The sequence below is a fragment of the Zingiber officinale genome, chromosome 7B, assembly GCF_018446385.1.
Source record: "Zingiber officinale cultivar Zhangliang chromosome 7B, Zo_v1.1, whole genome shotgun sequence".
NCBI lineage: Eukaryota > Viridiplantae > Streptophyta > Magnoliopsida > Zingiberales > Zingiberaceae > Zingiber > Zingiber officinale.
In genome coordinates, this window is record NC_055999.1 from 98,212,276 (window position 1) to 98,228,855 (window position 16,580).

General features: G+C 38.6%; 3 protein-coding genes across 7 annotated transcripts; 2 read left to right on the forward strand and 1 right to left on the reverse strand.

Annotated features, from left to right (window-relative positions):
• Positions 1 to 2: 2 nt before the first annotated feature.
• Positions 3 to 4,498, reverse strand: LOC122004606 (D-3-phosphoglycerate dehydrogenase 3, chloroplastic-like; the record flags this gene model as incomplete). The annotated part of the gene is made up of 2 exons (XM_042559467.1): positions 3,769 to 4,498; positions 3 to 214 (listed from the first exon to the last, which is right to left on the reverse strand). Coding segments are annotated over exons 1-2 (819 nt in total), but the record flags the coding sequence as incomplete, so codon positions are not given.
• A 380-nt stretch (positions 4,499 to 4,878) lies between these two features.
• LOC122006457 (kinesin-like protein KIN-1) lies at positions 4,879 to 10,123 on the forward strand. Of its 5 annotated transcripts, none has more exons than XM_042561965.1 (17): positions 4,879 to 5,165; positions 5,277 to 6,015; positions 6,090 to 6,192; positions 6,344 to 6,387; positions 7,486 to 7,515; positions 7,629 to 7,751; positions 7,841 to 7,866; positions 8,020 to 8,101; positions 8,182 to 8,223; positions 8,293 to 8,326; positions 8,452 to 8,527; positions 8,793 to 8,941; positions 9,047 to 9,108; positions 9,175 to 9,266; positions 9,333 to 9,510; positions 9,590 to 9,769; positions 9,842 to 10,123. In XM_042561965.1, the coding sequence occupies exons 2-17, from the start codon at positions 5,902 to 5,904 to the stop codon at positions 9,980 to 9,982; spliced, it is 1,476 nt and encodes a 491-aa protein (XP_042417899.1). In that variant the 5' UTR covers positions 4,879 to 5,165; positions 5,277 to 5,901; the 3' UTR covers positions 9,983 to 10,123. The 5 variants fall into 5 exon arrangements, with proteins under 5 accessions (XP_042417899.1, XP_042417900.1, XP_042417901.1 ...); XM_042561966.1 differs by having other exon boundaries at positions 5,857 to 6,015; XM_042561967.1 differs by lacking the exon at positions 7,486 to 7,515.
• Positions 10,124 to 10,364: 241 nt separating this feature from the next.
• On the forward strand, positions 10,365 to 16,111 carry LOC122006459 ((DL)-glycerol-3-phosphatase 2-like). Its single transcript, XM_042561973.1, has 6 exons — positions 10,365 to 10,641; positions 10,724 to 10,948; positions 14,971 to 15,031; positions 15,197 to 15,344; positions 15,424 to 15,503; positions 15,573 to 16,111. Exons 1-6 carry the CDS (start codon positions 10,380 to 10,382, stop codon positions 15,694 to 15,696), a joined length of 900 nt encoding a protein of 299 aa, XP_042417907.1. The 5' UTR covers positions 10,365 to 10,379; the 3' UTR covers positions 15,697 to 16,111.
• Positions 16,112 to 16,580: the final 469 nt, after the last annotated feature.

Sequence of the window (16,580 nt, forward strand, 5' to 3'; positions counted from 1 at the left end):
AAATCAGCAGTAGAGATGGCTTCATCAAATGATACAAGTTCCACTCCAATAGCACGGGCTCTATCAGCAGGTGCATAAGGATCATGAGCAATCACTTGCATCCCAAGTCCTTTTGCACGTCTGGCAACTTCTGAACCAACTTTTCCAAATCCCATCACCGCCAGTGTCTTCCCTACCAGAGAGACACCAACATATTTGTTGCGCTGCCATTTGCCTGTATATGACAAACATGGCCACATAGCAAACTTGTAAAGCATACTACATATTGTAAACTCACATTGCCAGTGTAAATACAACAAAAGGTAATAAAATCAATAGATGAATACATACCGCCATATATGCATAGGAGCATTAAACAAGATTCAGCATTTCAGCTTAACAAGTTGCATAACACACACCAACTTTTAGAAGCCTTCAAATGTGTGAGAATCTAATATAATAAAAATCATGTTGGTTTTAAATTATTACCTGTCATTTCTAATTCCTTAAGGAATTTATGAGATAATTGACCCCAACTACCACCCTAATTCAAATGTCCTTTGTATATAGACTTTTATCTTGTTTCAATCTATTTGATGGCTCAATTTTTTTAATCTTGCAGCAAGCTACATCATTTCATGCATCATACCTTGACTATGCATCTTACCCTCATTAACTAGTCAACTAACTTGTTGAGTAAGATGCATAGGCAACAAAAGTATCGGTCCCTATTCAAAACTGCAGTGATCATGGATTGAAATACCGTAGCTACATCATTGCATGCATCATACCTTGATTATGCATCTTACCCTCATTAGCTAGTCAACTAACTTGTTGAGTAAGATGCATAGGCAACAAGAGTATCGATACCTATTCGAAACTGCAATGATCATGGATTGAAATACCGTTCCGTGCCGCCCGATATGGACTGTTTTTACCATTCTGCTGGGGAACCGAAACCGGCACCCTATGTGTTGCAGTTTTGAGCGCGTGTTGTGGTGTCTCGAATGAGTCGCCGGATGCCTCCGGTGCCACTGGAGGCATCGCGGGGCACATGAAGCGTGGTAGACGCCGGAGGTGTTGTGACGCGACGCTTCCGGTGCCGCCAGAGGCTTCGCCGGACGCCTCCGACGCCGCCGAAGGGGTACGGGGCACCAGAGGTGTTGCGGGCGCGCAATCGCGGGCGTGCGTCACAAGTTATTGTGCAAAATTTGTAATTTAAATAATTCAAATATTTTCCACTTAGGCGTGATATTTTGAAGAGTCTTTCATAAACCCTAATTAAATTATCTCAATAAAATATAAAAAATATATTTCAAATTTAAAAAAATTAATAAATTTTATTAAATGGTAATTTGAAATTGTTTTTACTTTTTAAATTTTATTTAAAAATTCTTAAAAAAATTATAAAATTCTAATAAATTAAATTTATAATCTGATTTTTTTACTGTTTTAATATTTAATTATTATTTTAATATATTTTTTATTATTTTAAATATATATTATTTAAATAAATAAATAATTTATATAATTATTATATATAAAATAGTATCTTTGTATTAATTTATATAATTATTATATATAAAATAATATTTTGTATTAATTTATATAATTATGAATATTTAATCTAGGCATGGGAGAACTATAGAGGTTACTTAAGCAAAATATTACGAGAACCAATGTTTCTATCTGATTTACGCTACTTCTTTTAGTATTAGCAAAGTAACATATTGTGATATATTAATTTTAATTCGAATTATTAATAGATCAATTTTTTTCAGAAAACTATATTTAATTATTTTTTTCTAACAATATTAAGTTGTTTAATAATAGAGAACATACAAATTCAATATACAACTTATTTTTAAATTATACACAATTAATATATTTATCTAATAATTACTATATTAAATTAAAAAAATACTGAAACCGTATCGGTACAATACGATACGATACCGAAACCATATTGTTCCGATCCGGGACTGAAATATCAGCACGGGTCGAAATTTTAAACCTTGGCAGTGATAGTTCAGGGAGGTAAATAAATGAGAGAAGCACACAATAGTCTGGTCTCCAAGGGAGGTAAATCATAAATGAGATTAATTATCAGAGAAGGAATCACAATCTGTATGGGAAAAGGCATTCCAAAGTGAATATTTAAATACTGATTACAATTGTCCTTTGAACAGGAATTACACAACTAATGCAGACTAAAGATTAGGATAAATCTGAATTCTTGGAAATTGTCCTTTAAACTGGGAGTCAAAAACTCGTCTAAATTTCCACCCCCACTTGACCTGTACTCACAAAAGTAGCTATTGGGTTGTAGATTCACAAATATTTATGGAGCACCACATTTCCATTCAATTAGATTTAAAAAAAAAACAAGAAAGGTAATTTTGGGTACAAGTTTTAAAAAGTATAAGCAAACAATACGTTCATACAAGAAATCTGAAGGAACATATGCAATATGTATTAAAATATTAAAATATTTACAAATGTAAGTATCCCGGGTTGATTTTGATATATTCAACCGAGTTAAGTTAAGTCCTGTTGTGTTTGATCCTTGTGTCTAAGTGTGCAGGAACTTAGGAACACAAGAAGTCAAGCGGAAGACGCAGCGGACGAGAAAGATGGTATGAGAAGCGAGTCGACGGGCTCGGTGTGTCCGAGGGACGAGAAGCTGCGGAAGAGTACACTACCGGACGAGAAGAATGTGCGCGGCGCTTCCGAGGGACGAGAAGTCGAAGCGGAAAACTAGTCGAGGAGAAGATCCGAGTTGGGTTCGAGTGAGCTCAACTCTGGATAACCGGAATATCACCCACGCGAAGAAGATCAACTTGGAAGCTGATCTGCCTTGTGGAAGGCGCCTTCAACAAGGTTGGAGGTACCCTCGTGCCTTTATGTGGAAGGTGCCTCCAACCTTGTTGGAGGCACCCTCAAGCTTGTTGGAGACGCCTTCAATAACCATTAGGCTGCCGTTGGAAGAAAATAAAACTTTATCTTCAGCAGATAAAGTTTATCTTCTTGGAGACGTCTCCGAGCGACAAAAAGCAACGGATAGTTCATCCCAAGAGGCTATTAGAAGTCCCCTGGCGCTACAAAATGAACAACAACTTTTATATTAATTTTCCTAGTCTTTTTTGAGCTGTCAACGTATGTAAAAAGCTTCTCAGGCTTCAATGAAATAGTTTTTAGTAAGATTTTCAACGCCTTGGATTAACAACCACATAATTTGTAACCAAATAAACTTTGGCCTTTTTACCTATTCTTTTTAAGTTGTTTTTTTTAATGTTAATTGTTTATATTTACTTAATCTAATTCTGCATCATTGCTAATCAGAAGCAAGAGATTTTTTCTAACTTGAAGGGCTATTCAACCCCCTCTAGCCAGCCTACCAGGACCTACAATAACAACTAAAGATATTTTACCACTTGAAAATTTTAAGTTAGCATTTACAAGGAACAAACTATTAAAGAAAGTAGCTTAGGTTTTGAGTCAAGTTGATTGTATAAATTTGTTTATATGGATCTGATAAGATCTTTAACTGCGTCTATAATCTGCATATGTCATATCCCCTTCAAAATCAGCAAGATATTTTTAAAACCATGATTTGGTACTTTGAGAGCATGAAAATTCATACTTCTTAATGCAAACAAGCAATTATGAAATACGGATATAAAGAAATTTTTTTTTATCCACCCATATAGTAATAATGATCATTCTCGTTTCCTTACTTGCAGATCTAAACAAAATGCAGGAAACGAACAACGAAGTTGGCTCACTTACCAGCTTTCATCGAGGCGTCAGCCTGAGCGACGTTTCTTGCCATTGCAGTAAGAAGCGCTATCCCATGCTCAGCTGCTGCGACTGTGTTTGCGGTCGGCGCATTGACAACGAGGCACCCGCTCTCCGTGGCAGCTTGAAGATCCACATTGTCGATGCCCACCCCGGCCCTGCCGACCACTTTGAGCCGCCCCTTGGAGGCCTCGAACACTTCCCGCGTCACCTTCGTCCCGCTTCGCACGATCAGCGCGTCGCAGAGAGAGATCTTGACGCAGAGTTCCTCAGGCGAGAGGTTGTAAGAGCAATCCACGTTGGCGAACTCCCGTAGCAGAGCCAGCCCGGCCTCCCCAAGCTTCTCGGCCACCAGAATAGTGGGCCTCGCTGCGGCCTCGATGCGAAGTCCCCTTCCCGCACTTCGGATCCGGAGCGCGGGGATCGTCGGATGCGCGGGGTCGGCGAGGCGGATGCCGAGGAAGGAGGGTTGAAAGCCGGAGGACCGGAAGGAGACACACGACGCAGAGGAGGAAGCGGAGAGGGGAAGGAGGGCGGAGAAATCCGGTGATGTGGCGGAGGGGCGGAGGAGGGATTTGATAGCGGCGGCGGCGGCCATAGCGGCGAGTGCTTCGGGAAAAGGGAAGGAAGGCTGAAATGACCCAAAGTGACCTTTTGGGTCTCTGAGTAGGGTTTAAATAAGGATTCTGTGATATGTTTATTTAGGCGGAAGGAGTCCATTTTTCGTTGACTAGCAGGGTTCCAAGACTCGTCATCCTCCTTTCTTGACGTTGGTTCCACTCGCCGTTCGCACTGCTCCGTTCTTCCAGGTCTGGCATGTAGCACCTCGCCTCACGCCGAATCGTCCCCTGCAACGCTGCCAGCGACTCCAGCCTGAAGGGCCAACGATAGCGGCCGCCGCCGACGTTCGCCCTCCCAAGCCTTCCCATGGTCCACGCGCCTGATCATTGGAGCCGATGGCTTCTCCTCAGGGGCATCGACATGGACGCAATCACTCAGATCGAACCTCCAAGGGAAGCTCCGCCCTTTGTTCGACATATTGCCGGCCCCGGACGCCTCCTCCCTTTTCCCGACATGTAAACGCAACAGCAGAAGAGCTGTTGTCCACGCAATTATTGATTCTATCTGTTTCTTTCCTTCTTAAGAAACAGAGTCTTGCGAAACGTTTCGCGCGGGAAAAAACACTTGCTATACTGTACCCTCGGAGAAACTTATTCGAGTTCCCAACCCTCGAGAGCCCGACCGACGTCGTCTCTCCGCTGCCGCGTTCTTCGCCGTTGAGAGTTCCCGATCCTCGAGAACCTACCGACGCCGTCTATCCGACCGCGCGTTCTTCACTGTGGAGCAGCAGTTCTTCGCTAGTGCGTTCCTCTCGGCGGACGCAGTAGGTAAAAAACTATTCTCTTCTCGAGCACACCGATCTCTATTTTTCCCGATCCGTCTTTCCTCTCGACGCCAACTCGATTGATCGATCGACACTTTGTAACACCGATCTGCAGAATCCATTGCGCGCAGCTTATTCCGGAAGCACGACAAGATGTATCTTGATGCAAATGATCTTAACTTGGGCTCTAAGAAGTCTCTGTGCTCCTTGGTTTTCCAGTAGAGGCATCCTTTCATAGTGCATTGGACCTACTTTCCGTATGGATTACAGGGATGCATGATGATGGATTGGGACATGCTTGTTTTCATTGAGATAGAGATTTATTAAATAGCATTTTATTCACAATTGCACACTTCTACACGAGCCATTTTGAGATATCAAGATGGGTGTTCAAAAGAATTGATAGAGCTCAATAGGCTTGTCCTGGTCGCATGAATGGCTACTGTCTAACAGTCGCAATTTTTAACCTATAAGCACCGTCCCTATTTGGATTTTACCATTCACTTGTTTGCATGTTGTCTCTTTGAGCTTAACTTTTCGAGCGCTTCAAGATTTTATTTAGCTTATGTTTAACCTTTTTTGCATTTATTTGTATGCACTTCTTTCAGTTAAAACATGGGTCTTTTTTTTTCCAATAAAAGCTTTAGGATCTATGCAAGCCTCCAGCTTAAAAAATTCTTTGCATCTTATTGCAGGCTGGTCCTAAATTTGAATGCTTTTATCTCACTAAACTGGAAAGGATGGCCAACATAACAGTTTGTGTGAGGTTTAGACCTTTCATTTCAAGTGAGAAAAAACTTCATGGTGAATCTACATGCATTCAGGCCTTGGACGCACAGTCTTTTGCATTCCAGGTTCTATTCCTGATTGTTAAAGCTTTTCCTCATTGGATAATAATTGGTGTGATCATACATGGCTTTGCTTGTAGGATGAGAAGGGAGAAGATGCCATCTTTTGCTTTGACAAGGCATTCTATCAAGATTCTGACCAAGTAGAAGTCTATGACTTCCTTGCAATGCCGATAATTGAAGGTGGACGCACATGAAAAAAGAATTATCATCTGATTGTGTTTTCTTGAGGATACTTTTCGTTAGAAATGATAATCTATTTCCTACTTCTTTCTTCCCGAAGATCATGTCTAGTTTTACATCTTCGAAACAGATTAATTGTCTCTTTATGTAGGTGCCTTAAATGGAATAAATGGTACGATTCTCATTTATGGTCAGGTAAGCCGTGATTTTACTACTTCTGTGTGTGATTACTTTTACCAGTTTACTGTTCTGCAGAGCTTATTGTGCATGTGCTGTGTTAATAGGACCAAAGATTTATTTAATTAACTATTTTGAATCTTCTCTCAACACTCAACGGTAACAAGAAGTACTACTAAAGGAAAATATATTGATAAAATAACATAAGTGTAAAATCATATATTTGCCAATTGCCAATGCTTTTTTGTTTCAAGTCTTGGATGTTAAAATGTGTGCTCAAAGAAACTTAGGTCAAAGAATTCTTGATATTGTTTAAGGCGATCCTAGATGTTTAGACTGACAATAGTTTGTTACATAAGGAAATAGACAAGAAAATGTAAAATTCCTGTCCTATTCTATCTCCAGTTGCTTTCAAGGTTATGATCTTAATAATTAACATTTCTCTTAAATGGTGACATAGGAAAATCCAAAGCTATCAAGTGGATCCTTGGATCAAAAGACTTTTTAGTTAGAAACCAGGCAAGGATTATAGAGCCCTCATAATTTTTGACCTCTTTGCTATTTTCTTGTGTTACTATTTGTTGGTTTAGTTCATTTATCATTTGAGAGAGCTCATACTTATTGTATTCACCATATTTAATGCGCATGAAAGTCCACTTAGTTTTGACAGAATTGACTATCTTACTGTTGATGCATCAGGTGGTAGATTAGGTAAGAATAAAAAATTTAACACCATAGGTATACTTCTCTAGTTCAACTCCATGTCCTTATTACAGTTATTGATCTCCATGATCTCATGGCAAAATAGTATCAAGGGTTTGGAAATCACCATTCTGCATAGCATTACTCTTGCATAACCAAAGGCTATGCACGTCTATAACTTTGGTCACTCAAGGTGACCTTATCATTATTGTTCCCAGGCTCACCCCTTGTGGCCATTGAATAAAACCATGAGACCCCTTTTCTGTATATTTGCACAAATACTAATTATTGCAAAATTTGATGTTGACATTTTGATTTATATTTTATTTTGCTTCTTCAAAATTCATGCATGTGATTCTTCAGTAATTAACATGGAATTAATAATTTTTCAAATTGTTGACTTTGAATGGACAGACTGGGGCTGGAAAAACTTACAGCATGGAGGTTGAGAGCAAAATACCTTTTGACTACATGCAACTTTTCATTTGATTGATAGAATAAATATGGTGTATGATATAATGATTACTAATACAAAATATATACCTTACATCTTAAAGGGCCCTAGTGTCTTAGATGAGGATCAAAAGAAAAAGGGTCTTCTTCCACGTGTTGTTGATGGACTTTTTGAAGGCATGAAATCTTTTAGTGAATTGACCAAGTGGACAGTGAAATTAACAATGGTGTGAAAATTATTTGGTAGAATTTCAATATCATGTCTGGTCATGCATTACCAGTTCTTTTTGCTCATTCTTCTTATTTACTTTTTCAGGTGGAGATATATATGGATAAGATAAGGTCAGTGGCATCTAGAATAAGTTACCTGCTTGGTTTCCTAGTTTGATCTGATGATGTTTCTAGAATCAGCTTTTTGAAAATAAAGCTAATTTGCACTTATATGAACTTGGCCTTTGAGGACTAAAATTCAGAATTCATGGTGTTATTTGTCAGAGATCTTTTTGATGTATCGAAAGACAACATTCAAATTAAGGAGAGCAAGTGCCAAGGAATATTTCTTTCTGGAGCAACTGAGGTCAGCTACATGTGCTGAAAATCTTCCAAATGATAGAGGTACTTCTTTGTTGACCTTCCTTTTCTTGTCTGTGTTTTCAGATGCTCATAACAAATGCTGCGGAAGCCCTTCGATGCCTACATGTAAGAGTACCTTTAGAAGTAACACAGTTCATCACCGTTAACTGATTATCCTTTCATAAAATAATGCAGCGTGGAATAGCCAATAGAGCTGTTGGCGAAACTCGTATTACTCTGTTGCATCCTTCAACTTTTAGAAATAGAAGCTTTTGGAGGACTTCTTTTCTGTTCTTTATCACGTTACTGCTTTATGTTTCTAGCTGTCATTTCTGCATCTTTCAACTTGCGCAGAAATGAATGTGGCGAGTAGCAGGAGTCATTCTCTCTACATATTTTCTGTTCAACAGGAATATGTAACAGATGGAAGGTAATTCATACCTGTTTATTATCTGTCACTAATGCATCTCCACTGAAAATAGATCTATGCTTAAAAGGATGTATTCTAGTACTAGTCTCAAGAGTCAGAACCAACTTTCTTCCAAGTTCAACTTAATTTCTTGCACAAATTTCTAGCTTCTTCTATATTATGTTTCAAGAGTTCAGAAAACCTGACGTGAACATATTATGTTACATCCCAACTCATATTTCCACTCGAGTGCTGTTTCTACCATGTAATGTAATTGTACTACCAGGTCAAAAATAGGGAAGGCGGTTCTTGTGGACTTAGCTGGCTCAGAAAAAACTGAGAAAACAGGTGCTGTTGGAACACTACTTGAAGAGGCTAAGAGCATAAATAAGTCCCTTTCAGCATTAGGAAACGTTATCAATGCACTGACAACTGGTAAAAAATGCTTCTTTCAACAAGCATGCAACATTAGATATGAAATGAGCCCATGACTTTTGCTCTTTAGAATACATTGACTGCTAGACCTTTTTCTTCCAACAGGGAAAGTGAACCACATTCCGTATAGGGATTCTAGACTCACCCGGATCCTTCAAGATGCACTGGTTAGTTGTTGTTTCATAATCAGGAAATCAAGTGCAATTGCAGTCATCTTTATCTCTATGCCGTAGGGTGGAAATTCCAGAACTGGATTGCTTTGCTGCTGTTCCCCTTGCTTGACAAATGCTTCGGAAAGCCTCTCCACATTTCGCTTTGGAGCTAGGCATGTCTGAGAATTTTTGTATGCGACTTCTACAACAAGAAACCAAATGCCATTCTTTTGCTGCAGGGCAAAGCTATTAAAATCTTCACCGAGAACCAACAATATAGATGCAAAAGACGACAAGGAGCAGACAACAGATTCTCAAATTCAAGTGTACGAACATGCAGTAACAATATTAGACAAGATGGAGGAGATTACTACCTGTCAAACTCCAGTGTGTACATACGAAACACTATTGGAAAAGGTCATTTGTATAAGGCAATACTTATCAGTCTTAAGTATTTGTTGAAATCATTCTCATGTTTGTGAATTATCTTGTGCAGCTGAGGCAGAATCTCAGTGATGAAAATGTTGACATGTTGGAACGGTTGTTCAAGCAGGAGGGCCTCATTTTTGTTCCTCGAACTGTTGAAGAACTTGAAGCAGCATTTCAAGATGTAAGAGAAAAGACAATTTCAGCACTGGAACAAAAGATCGAAAAGTTCAGGGATGCGAATATTGAGGTAATGTTGGCCCAACCTTTTTGGAACTAATGGTTGCTCTATCTTATATATCTGTCCTTTTACTGTCTGCAGCTGATGAGAGTGAATCATGCCCTCCAAGCTGAACTTGCAATTGCTCGGGAGGTTGCGCTAAAAGTGGCTGATCCAGTTGCAAACGCTCCTTGGTTCCACAAGATCATGAAATCTTTTGCTTCTTATGTCCCTTTCATTTAATTTCCTCTAAGAAGGTGAAGCAAATTGGAAACCTTATGTTACTACATTTTTTATTGATACACAAACAACACTTCTTTAACAAACATTCTTGAAACTTTATTCGATCAAGGACTTGCAAAAATACCATTGTTTGAACATATTTGATTGTTACAATTCATGGTTTCATCATTGGGGTGAAGCTTTATTTGATCAAGGACTTGGTGTATAGGAATTAGTGTCTCATAGCAACAAATATTTAGCTAAAATTATGTTCGAATTACGTATTTGTTAACCCGTTTGATGACTAGATGAGATGGAGATCGATTCGTGCTCGCATCGACCTGGAGTCGATTTCAAATTGAGAGCTCGGCGGTCGAACTGAAATGAACCGACCGGACCGGTTCAATTGACCATTTAGATGAATCGGGGGTTTAATTGGACCTCTCTCTTCTCGCTCTGCGGCGACCCTTCCTATTCCTGGTGGTTTCGTCGCGCCGTCGCCGGCCGCCACATCGCCCGCTCCTCCGGTGTCCGTCTCGGATCCTGCAGCTCTCTCGTCGAAGGTCGCGCTCACACAGGAGCAGATCTGGCCATGGCGAACTCGCACCTCGCGGCTGCTCTCCCACGCGTTCGGGTCCCCATCACCCACGTTATCTTCGACATGGATGGCCTCCTCCTCGGTGTGATCTCGCTATCCCTTCTTTATTTTCCCCCGATTTTCGCTCGGTTTTGTTGCATCGGCGTTTACTGTGCCACGGGCAGACACGGAGCCGTTCTACACGGTGGTTCAGGAGAAGATCCTGGCGAGGTTCGGAAAGACCTTCGACTGGTCGCTCAAGGCAAAGATGATGGGGAGGAAGGCCACCGAGTCCGCCCAAATCTTTGTCAAGGAATGTGGCCTCGAAGGCCTCCTCACCCCCGAGGGATTCCTTGAAGAGAGAGAAGGAATGCTGCAGGACCTCTTCCCGTCGTGCCAGCTCTTGCCCGGTGAGTAGCGCAAACGATCCATGTGCATATTCTGCGAATTCTTTTGATTCAGATGGTCAAAGCGTGATGTAGTAGGAAAATACACGGTTTCCACTTGATTTGCAGTAGCTAATTAAATGCACCCAAAAAATTTGTGAAAAGAGGCGTTTGCATAGGAGAAATTGTTCCTTCAGAACCTTCAGTAATAAAAAATAATCGGATTGACCGTTTATGCGCACCATCATCATAACCAATGATTATGACTGTTGGGTAGGGTGAAAATGTTCAAATGTCGCCTTAAGCATCGAAAGTTAGCTTGTTTTGATTTTTGACATTCTTCCATCTCCCTGAGATGTTTGTATTAGAAATTTAACTTGTATTAGATTACAACTGTACCAAAATCAGGATATAAGAAGCCAATATAAGTTTGTATCCATTCAGTGGATAGTTGCTTATATATCCCTAAAATCACGAATTTGAAGGATCTGTGGTGCAGTAGCTTGGAAATATTGACATCTTTCACAATATTTGACTATTTGTCATCCTTGTGTAAAGTTATCAAGTACCATCAAGTGGATTAAATTCTTCCTCATGACCAAGAGTAAGCATTAGATGAATGCCTAGACCTTGAAATTTTGTTGGTTCTTTCATAATTATATAATATAAAACACTTTGAAATATATTGGCTAGATTAACATTGGCCCTCTTGCAAACAATCATTAGGTTATTCGTTCGATATACGCACATTATCATTTAGCATAAGGTTTGAATGAAAGTTCCATATAACAGTATTACAAATGAAACAGATAGCAAGAGAGCTTACCTGTGTATGGTTTTTTCATCTTGAACTAATTAGGTTTTAGTGTTTTAGTGAACTATCATTGATTGTTGACAGTTAAGAACCAAGATTCTAAAATTCGCTAGGCGTTAGTTGGACGCCATACCAATGCCTAGCGCCTAGGCTGCTTAGGCGGGGACTAGCCACCGCTAGGCGGATTCCACGGTATCAACATAAATTACGTAATAAATCGTATTTTATAACTCCAACACAATAATATCAAATTTAAAATGAGTTCAAAATTACATAATTAATAAAAAAAAAGGGCAGCTTGGTGCACGAAACTCCCGTTATGCGGGGTCCTGGGGAATGATCCATTGTACGCAGTCTTACCCTGCTTTTTTTTGCAAGAGGCTGTTTCCAGGATTCAAATCTGTGACCTTTTGGTCACAACGCAACAACTTTACCGTTGCGCCAAGGCTCCCCTTCTTCCCGGGGAAGGATCCACTATCATAATTAATAAAATATCATAAATTTATTCTACTTCTCCAAAATTTTTAACAACTTGTTTTTCATCGAACACAAACTCAATATCATCATTGTGATCCTCCCCTTCTTTTTCAGATGCAAAATCATCCTCGTAAAGTTCTCTCACTCTAGCTTCTTCGAGGTTGAATGATGAAATGACATTTCCAAAGGATGAAGCTTTGGACAACCTTCAATTCAATCGCTTCCAAGTCGCTCAGTTGAGGAAATCAGACAATAAATTTTTCTTCAAATCAATTTCTCCAGTCTTTTAACTCTTTGATTTCTCATAAATTTGGGCTTCTTCATTTGCTCTAATTTCTCCAGCTCTGGTTACTCAGTAGGATGAAGATGAAGTTTGGTGCCAATCGCTAGGGTAAACCAACAAATCAATTTTCTTGTTAGACTAAAGTTTAGGGCTTATAAAACTTAAGCCCAATACAAAATAAAAGGTTAGATTTCTAATTTTTTTAATTGAGCTTTAAATTTGAAAACCCAAACTAAAAACAATCATGAAACCATGCACTATTTCTGCCGTGCCTAGACGATTCGTTCGATTTGTCGGCGCTTAGGGCTGCCTAATCCCACCTAGGCGCCAAGGCTGCCTAGGCGCCAAGGCCGCCTAGGTTGGCCGACTAGAATGTTTTCGGTGCGGCTGGCTAGCGCCTAGGCGGCTGCCTAGGCCGGTTTTTAGAAAACTGTTTAGAACAAAGTGTAATGCATTTGGATAAGTTGATAATTGCAATTCAGCCCCCTCTAGAAAGAGTCTACTTGATGTGGTTACCTTCTTCTGTATTGTGTATTCCTTGGTGTCCTATTCAGCTTGACATGGCTGTACCTAGAGATTTTGAATAGCATTTTTCTTGTTTTATGTTTGTTAGGTTGAACAGGTTGATTGTATGTGGACTTATACAAATCAATATTGATTTTAAAAAAAAAACAAAAACCTCAAGAATTACTAGGCAAAGCCATGTGTACTTTGATGATGATTCATCGGAATACATAGATTTGTTTTGTGTATTAGTGAAATTAACCATTTCTAGAAAGTTAGCATTGTAATTAACTCTTTGTCCAAAGTTGTAAAAACTGTTACACATCGTAGATTTTAGCAAAGAACACATTTAAAAAGTTATTGTAATTGAGGTGAGATGCGCATCGTGATACTTGAGATGCATATGAATGGCCAATAGAGAATGACAAAATTGGAACTCCAGATATTTCAGTTGGACTGGTTGAATCTCTTGGGATCATTGGTGTCCTATTCAGCTTGACATGGCTGTACCTAGAGATTTGGAATAACATTTTTCTTGTTTTATATTTGTTAGGTTGAGCAGGTTGATTGTATGTGGACTTATACAAATCAATATTGATTTAAAAAAAAAACAAAAGCCTCAAGAATTACTAGGCAAAGCCATGTGTACTTTGATGATGATTCATTGGAATACATAGATTTGTTTTGTGTATTAGTGAAATTAGCCATTTCTAGAAAGTTAGCATTGTAATTAACTCTTTGTCCAAAGTTGTAAAAACTGTTACACATCGTAGATTTTAGCAAAGAACACATTTAAAAAGTTATTGTAATTGAGGTGAGATGCACATCGTGATACTTGAGATGCATATGAATGGCCAATAGAGAATGACAAAATTGGGACTCCAGATATTTCAGTTGGACTGGTTGAATCTCTTGGGATCATTGTGTGAGCCTGTGTGAGGGATGAGAGTCCTTTGCCAAAAATAATCAAAAGAAATTTAGTCTTCATTGTTTTTTCATGGTATTTTACATTGAGAAAAATATTTTCTTGAACTATAAGTTTGCTTGAAAAAAATATTGTTGTGTGATCTGGTGGTCACGGATTCAAGTCGCGGAAACGATCTCTTGCAATGCAGGATAAGACTAAGTATAATTGATCCTTTCCCAGCACCCTTTTGTTAATATGTTTGCTTGAAAAAGTATCCCTCTCATCAAAGTTGCTTACTGTACTACAATTGAAAATCTAGAAAATAATTCCTTTTGAGTGTGCTTCTAAATATATTTGAAGTTCTCAAATATTGACCTATGCCACTGGTTCTTTCTTATGAGCATCTAACGTGGATAGATCTAGGTGTTTGCTTATTTTTAAAAGCTTTTACATGTCAGCAGTGGTACTGGTATCAATGTCAGATGTCTGAAAGGCATATAGGAGTGGAGGGGTAGTTGAAGAATCCAAGTATTTACGGATATGACTTTAAACAAAGCTTCAATTCAAGAAAACAATACACATAGCTTGCTTATAGCATTTTGCAATGAACTGCTGGTCTATTTCCTTTTTCATTTCGCGAGTAGTGATGGTAGTGTTATATAGGTGCTTGTTGCTCATAGGATCACTCTTTTGAAATTCCTCCATAACCTCGTTTGTGTTGACATTTATATAATAGCTTGATTTAAGTAGGACTTGAAGATTTTAATGCTTGTTCTAATTGAATTTTTCTAAGTAAGGTATATCCTAGAACTGTTCTTATTATTAGAGTTGAAAATTGATATCACTATTCCGACATTATCAACTTGCAAAAAATTTAAGTGGATTTTTGCATTCCATGGGTACAACACCTTTCTACCCTTGTGATTTAAGAGAATAATGGTGCCTAATTGTCTAAGATCTATTATTTCTTGATGCATATTTCTTATTTATTACTCTTTATTGAACTTTCACCCTAATCTAGTTTTGCTAAAATATATATTGCACAAATTCTTCTTAAACAGGTGTCAAACGTCTTGTGAATCATCTACATTCGAATGGAATACCTATGGGTGTTGCAACAGGGTAATCCTTGTTTGTTTTTTTAAATGTCTAACTAATTTGGAATTTAAATGCATGGGACGCTTTGAAATGTGTCTTGATATCACATTGACCATCCTTTTCTCCACCTAAAATTTTTGGTATACTAGCCAAAAACGCCAGAATATTTAATAATTGATGTCTTAGCAGATCTCACAAGCGGCACTTTGCACTGAAGACGCAAAATCATGGAGAAATATTCGCTTTGATGCACCATGTGGTCATGGGCGATGATCCAGAAGTAAAGAAAGGCAAACCATCTCCTGATATATTTCTTGCTGCTGCAAAGAGATTTGAGGTAATCCTCTGCCAAAGAGAAACAAGTTGGAACCATTAACGTTCCTAAGTTTGCTCAATTGAATTTTATTTGTAACCAGGGAACGATCGACGACGCAAGTAAGATCCTAGTGTTTGAGGATGCACCAACAGGAGTAGCTGCAGCCAAAAATGCTGGGATGTAAGTGAATGCAAGGGCAACACTCGTTCCACTCGAAAACTTTCTTATCGTTTGTCACGATGCATGCAGGTCTGTGGTTATGGTACCAGATGCTCAGCTGGATGTTTCTCATCAAAGAGAAGCCGATCAGGTTCTTACTTCGCTCTCGGATTTCAATCCGTCAGAGTGGGGATTGCCACCATTTGAATGTTGAGTTCTTTGTTGACGTGCCTAATTACTGCACTCGTGATTTTATTCACTATTGAGTTTTTTTTCTTAGTTTCTTTAATAATCCACTTTTGGAATTGGATCAAATGTTTATCACATCTTTTTGATGACATATTCGAATAAGTCACATCGTCTCATAATTTAACTTCTTCTCGTCCGGAATAAAGCATTGAAGTTACAATACAGTCTTGATACCTGATGCGCCATCAGCATGCAACACGTGGGTGTATTGTCTTTCCATGATCATGTATGGTTACAAGATCATTATTATGGACCATGCTGCTCTGAGTGCGGCCAAAGCCGTTTTGTCATCGTGTGTGTTTTCATCAACAAGAGTCTGGATTGATTCTGTTGAATTGTTAAACATCGGGTTCAATAAAGAGACGGATAGCATTTGTACTTATGCTCCTGTGATGTTTGATGGGAAATTTTTACAGGACCGGATCTGTCGTCTCAGATTTGGTATTATACATTTTTCTTATGTTCTTGTCATGTACATTGCTTGGATCTGAATCAGACAAGTGCTCATTATTTTTTTTATTCAGTTTACGTCAATTAATTCTGGAGTAATCGGTAACAAATTTAAAACTCGATTTTTGAAAATTGAGAAAATGCTAATCTCTTGGGGCAAAAGACGAATACGTTCCTCTTAGTGTCTCAGAAAATGCTAATCTCGAGAGCATGGACAAGTGCTTATTGTTGAGCATAAAACTAATAATTTTACTTATTATAATATTTCCATAACCAAAAGATAAAATAAAATAAAAGCATTTCACTTTTTTGGCGTACATGAAAAGTAAACAAACAACAAAGTTAATGAATTCTTAATGGAGCCAAATAAAAACAGATGCCAATTAAATGATATACACA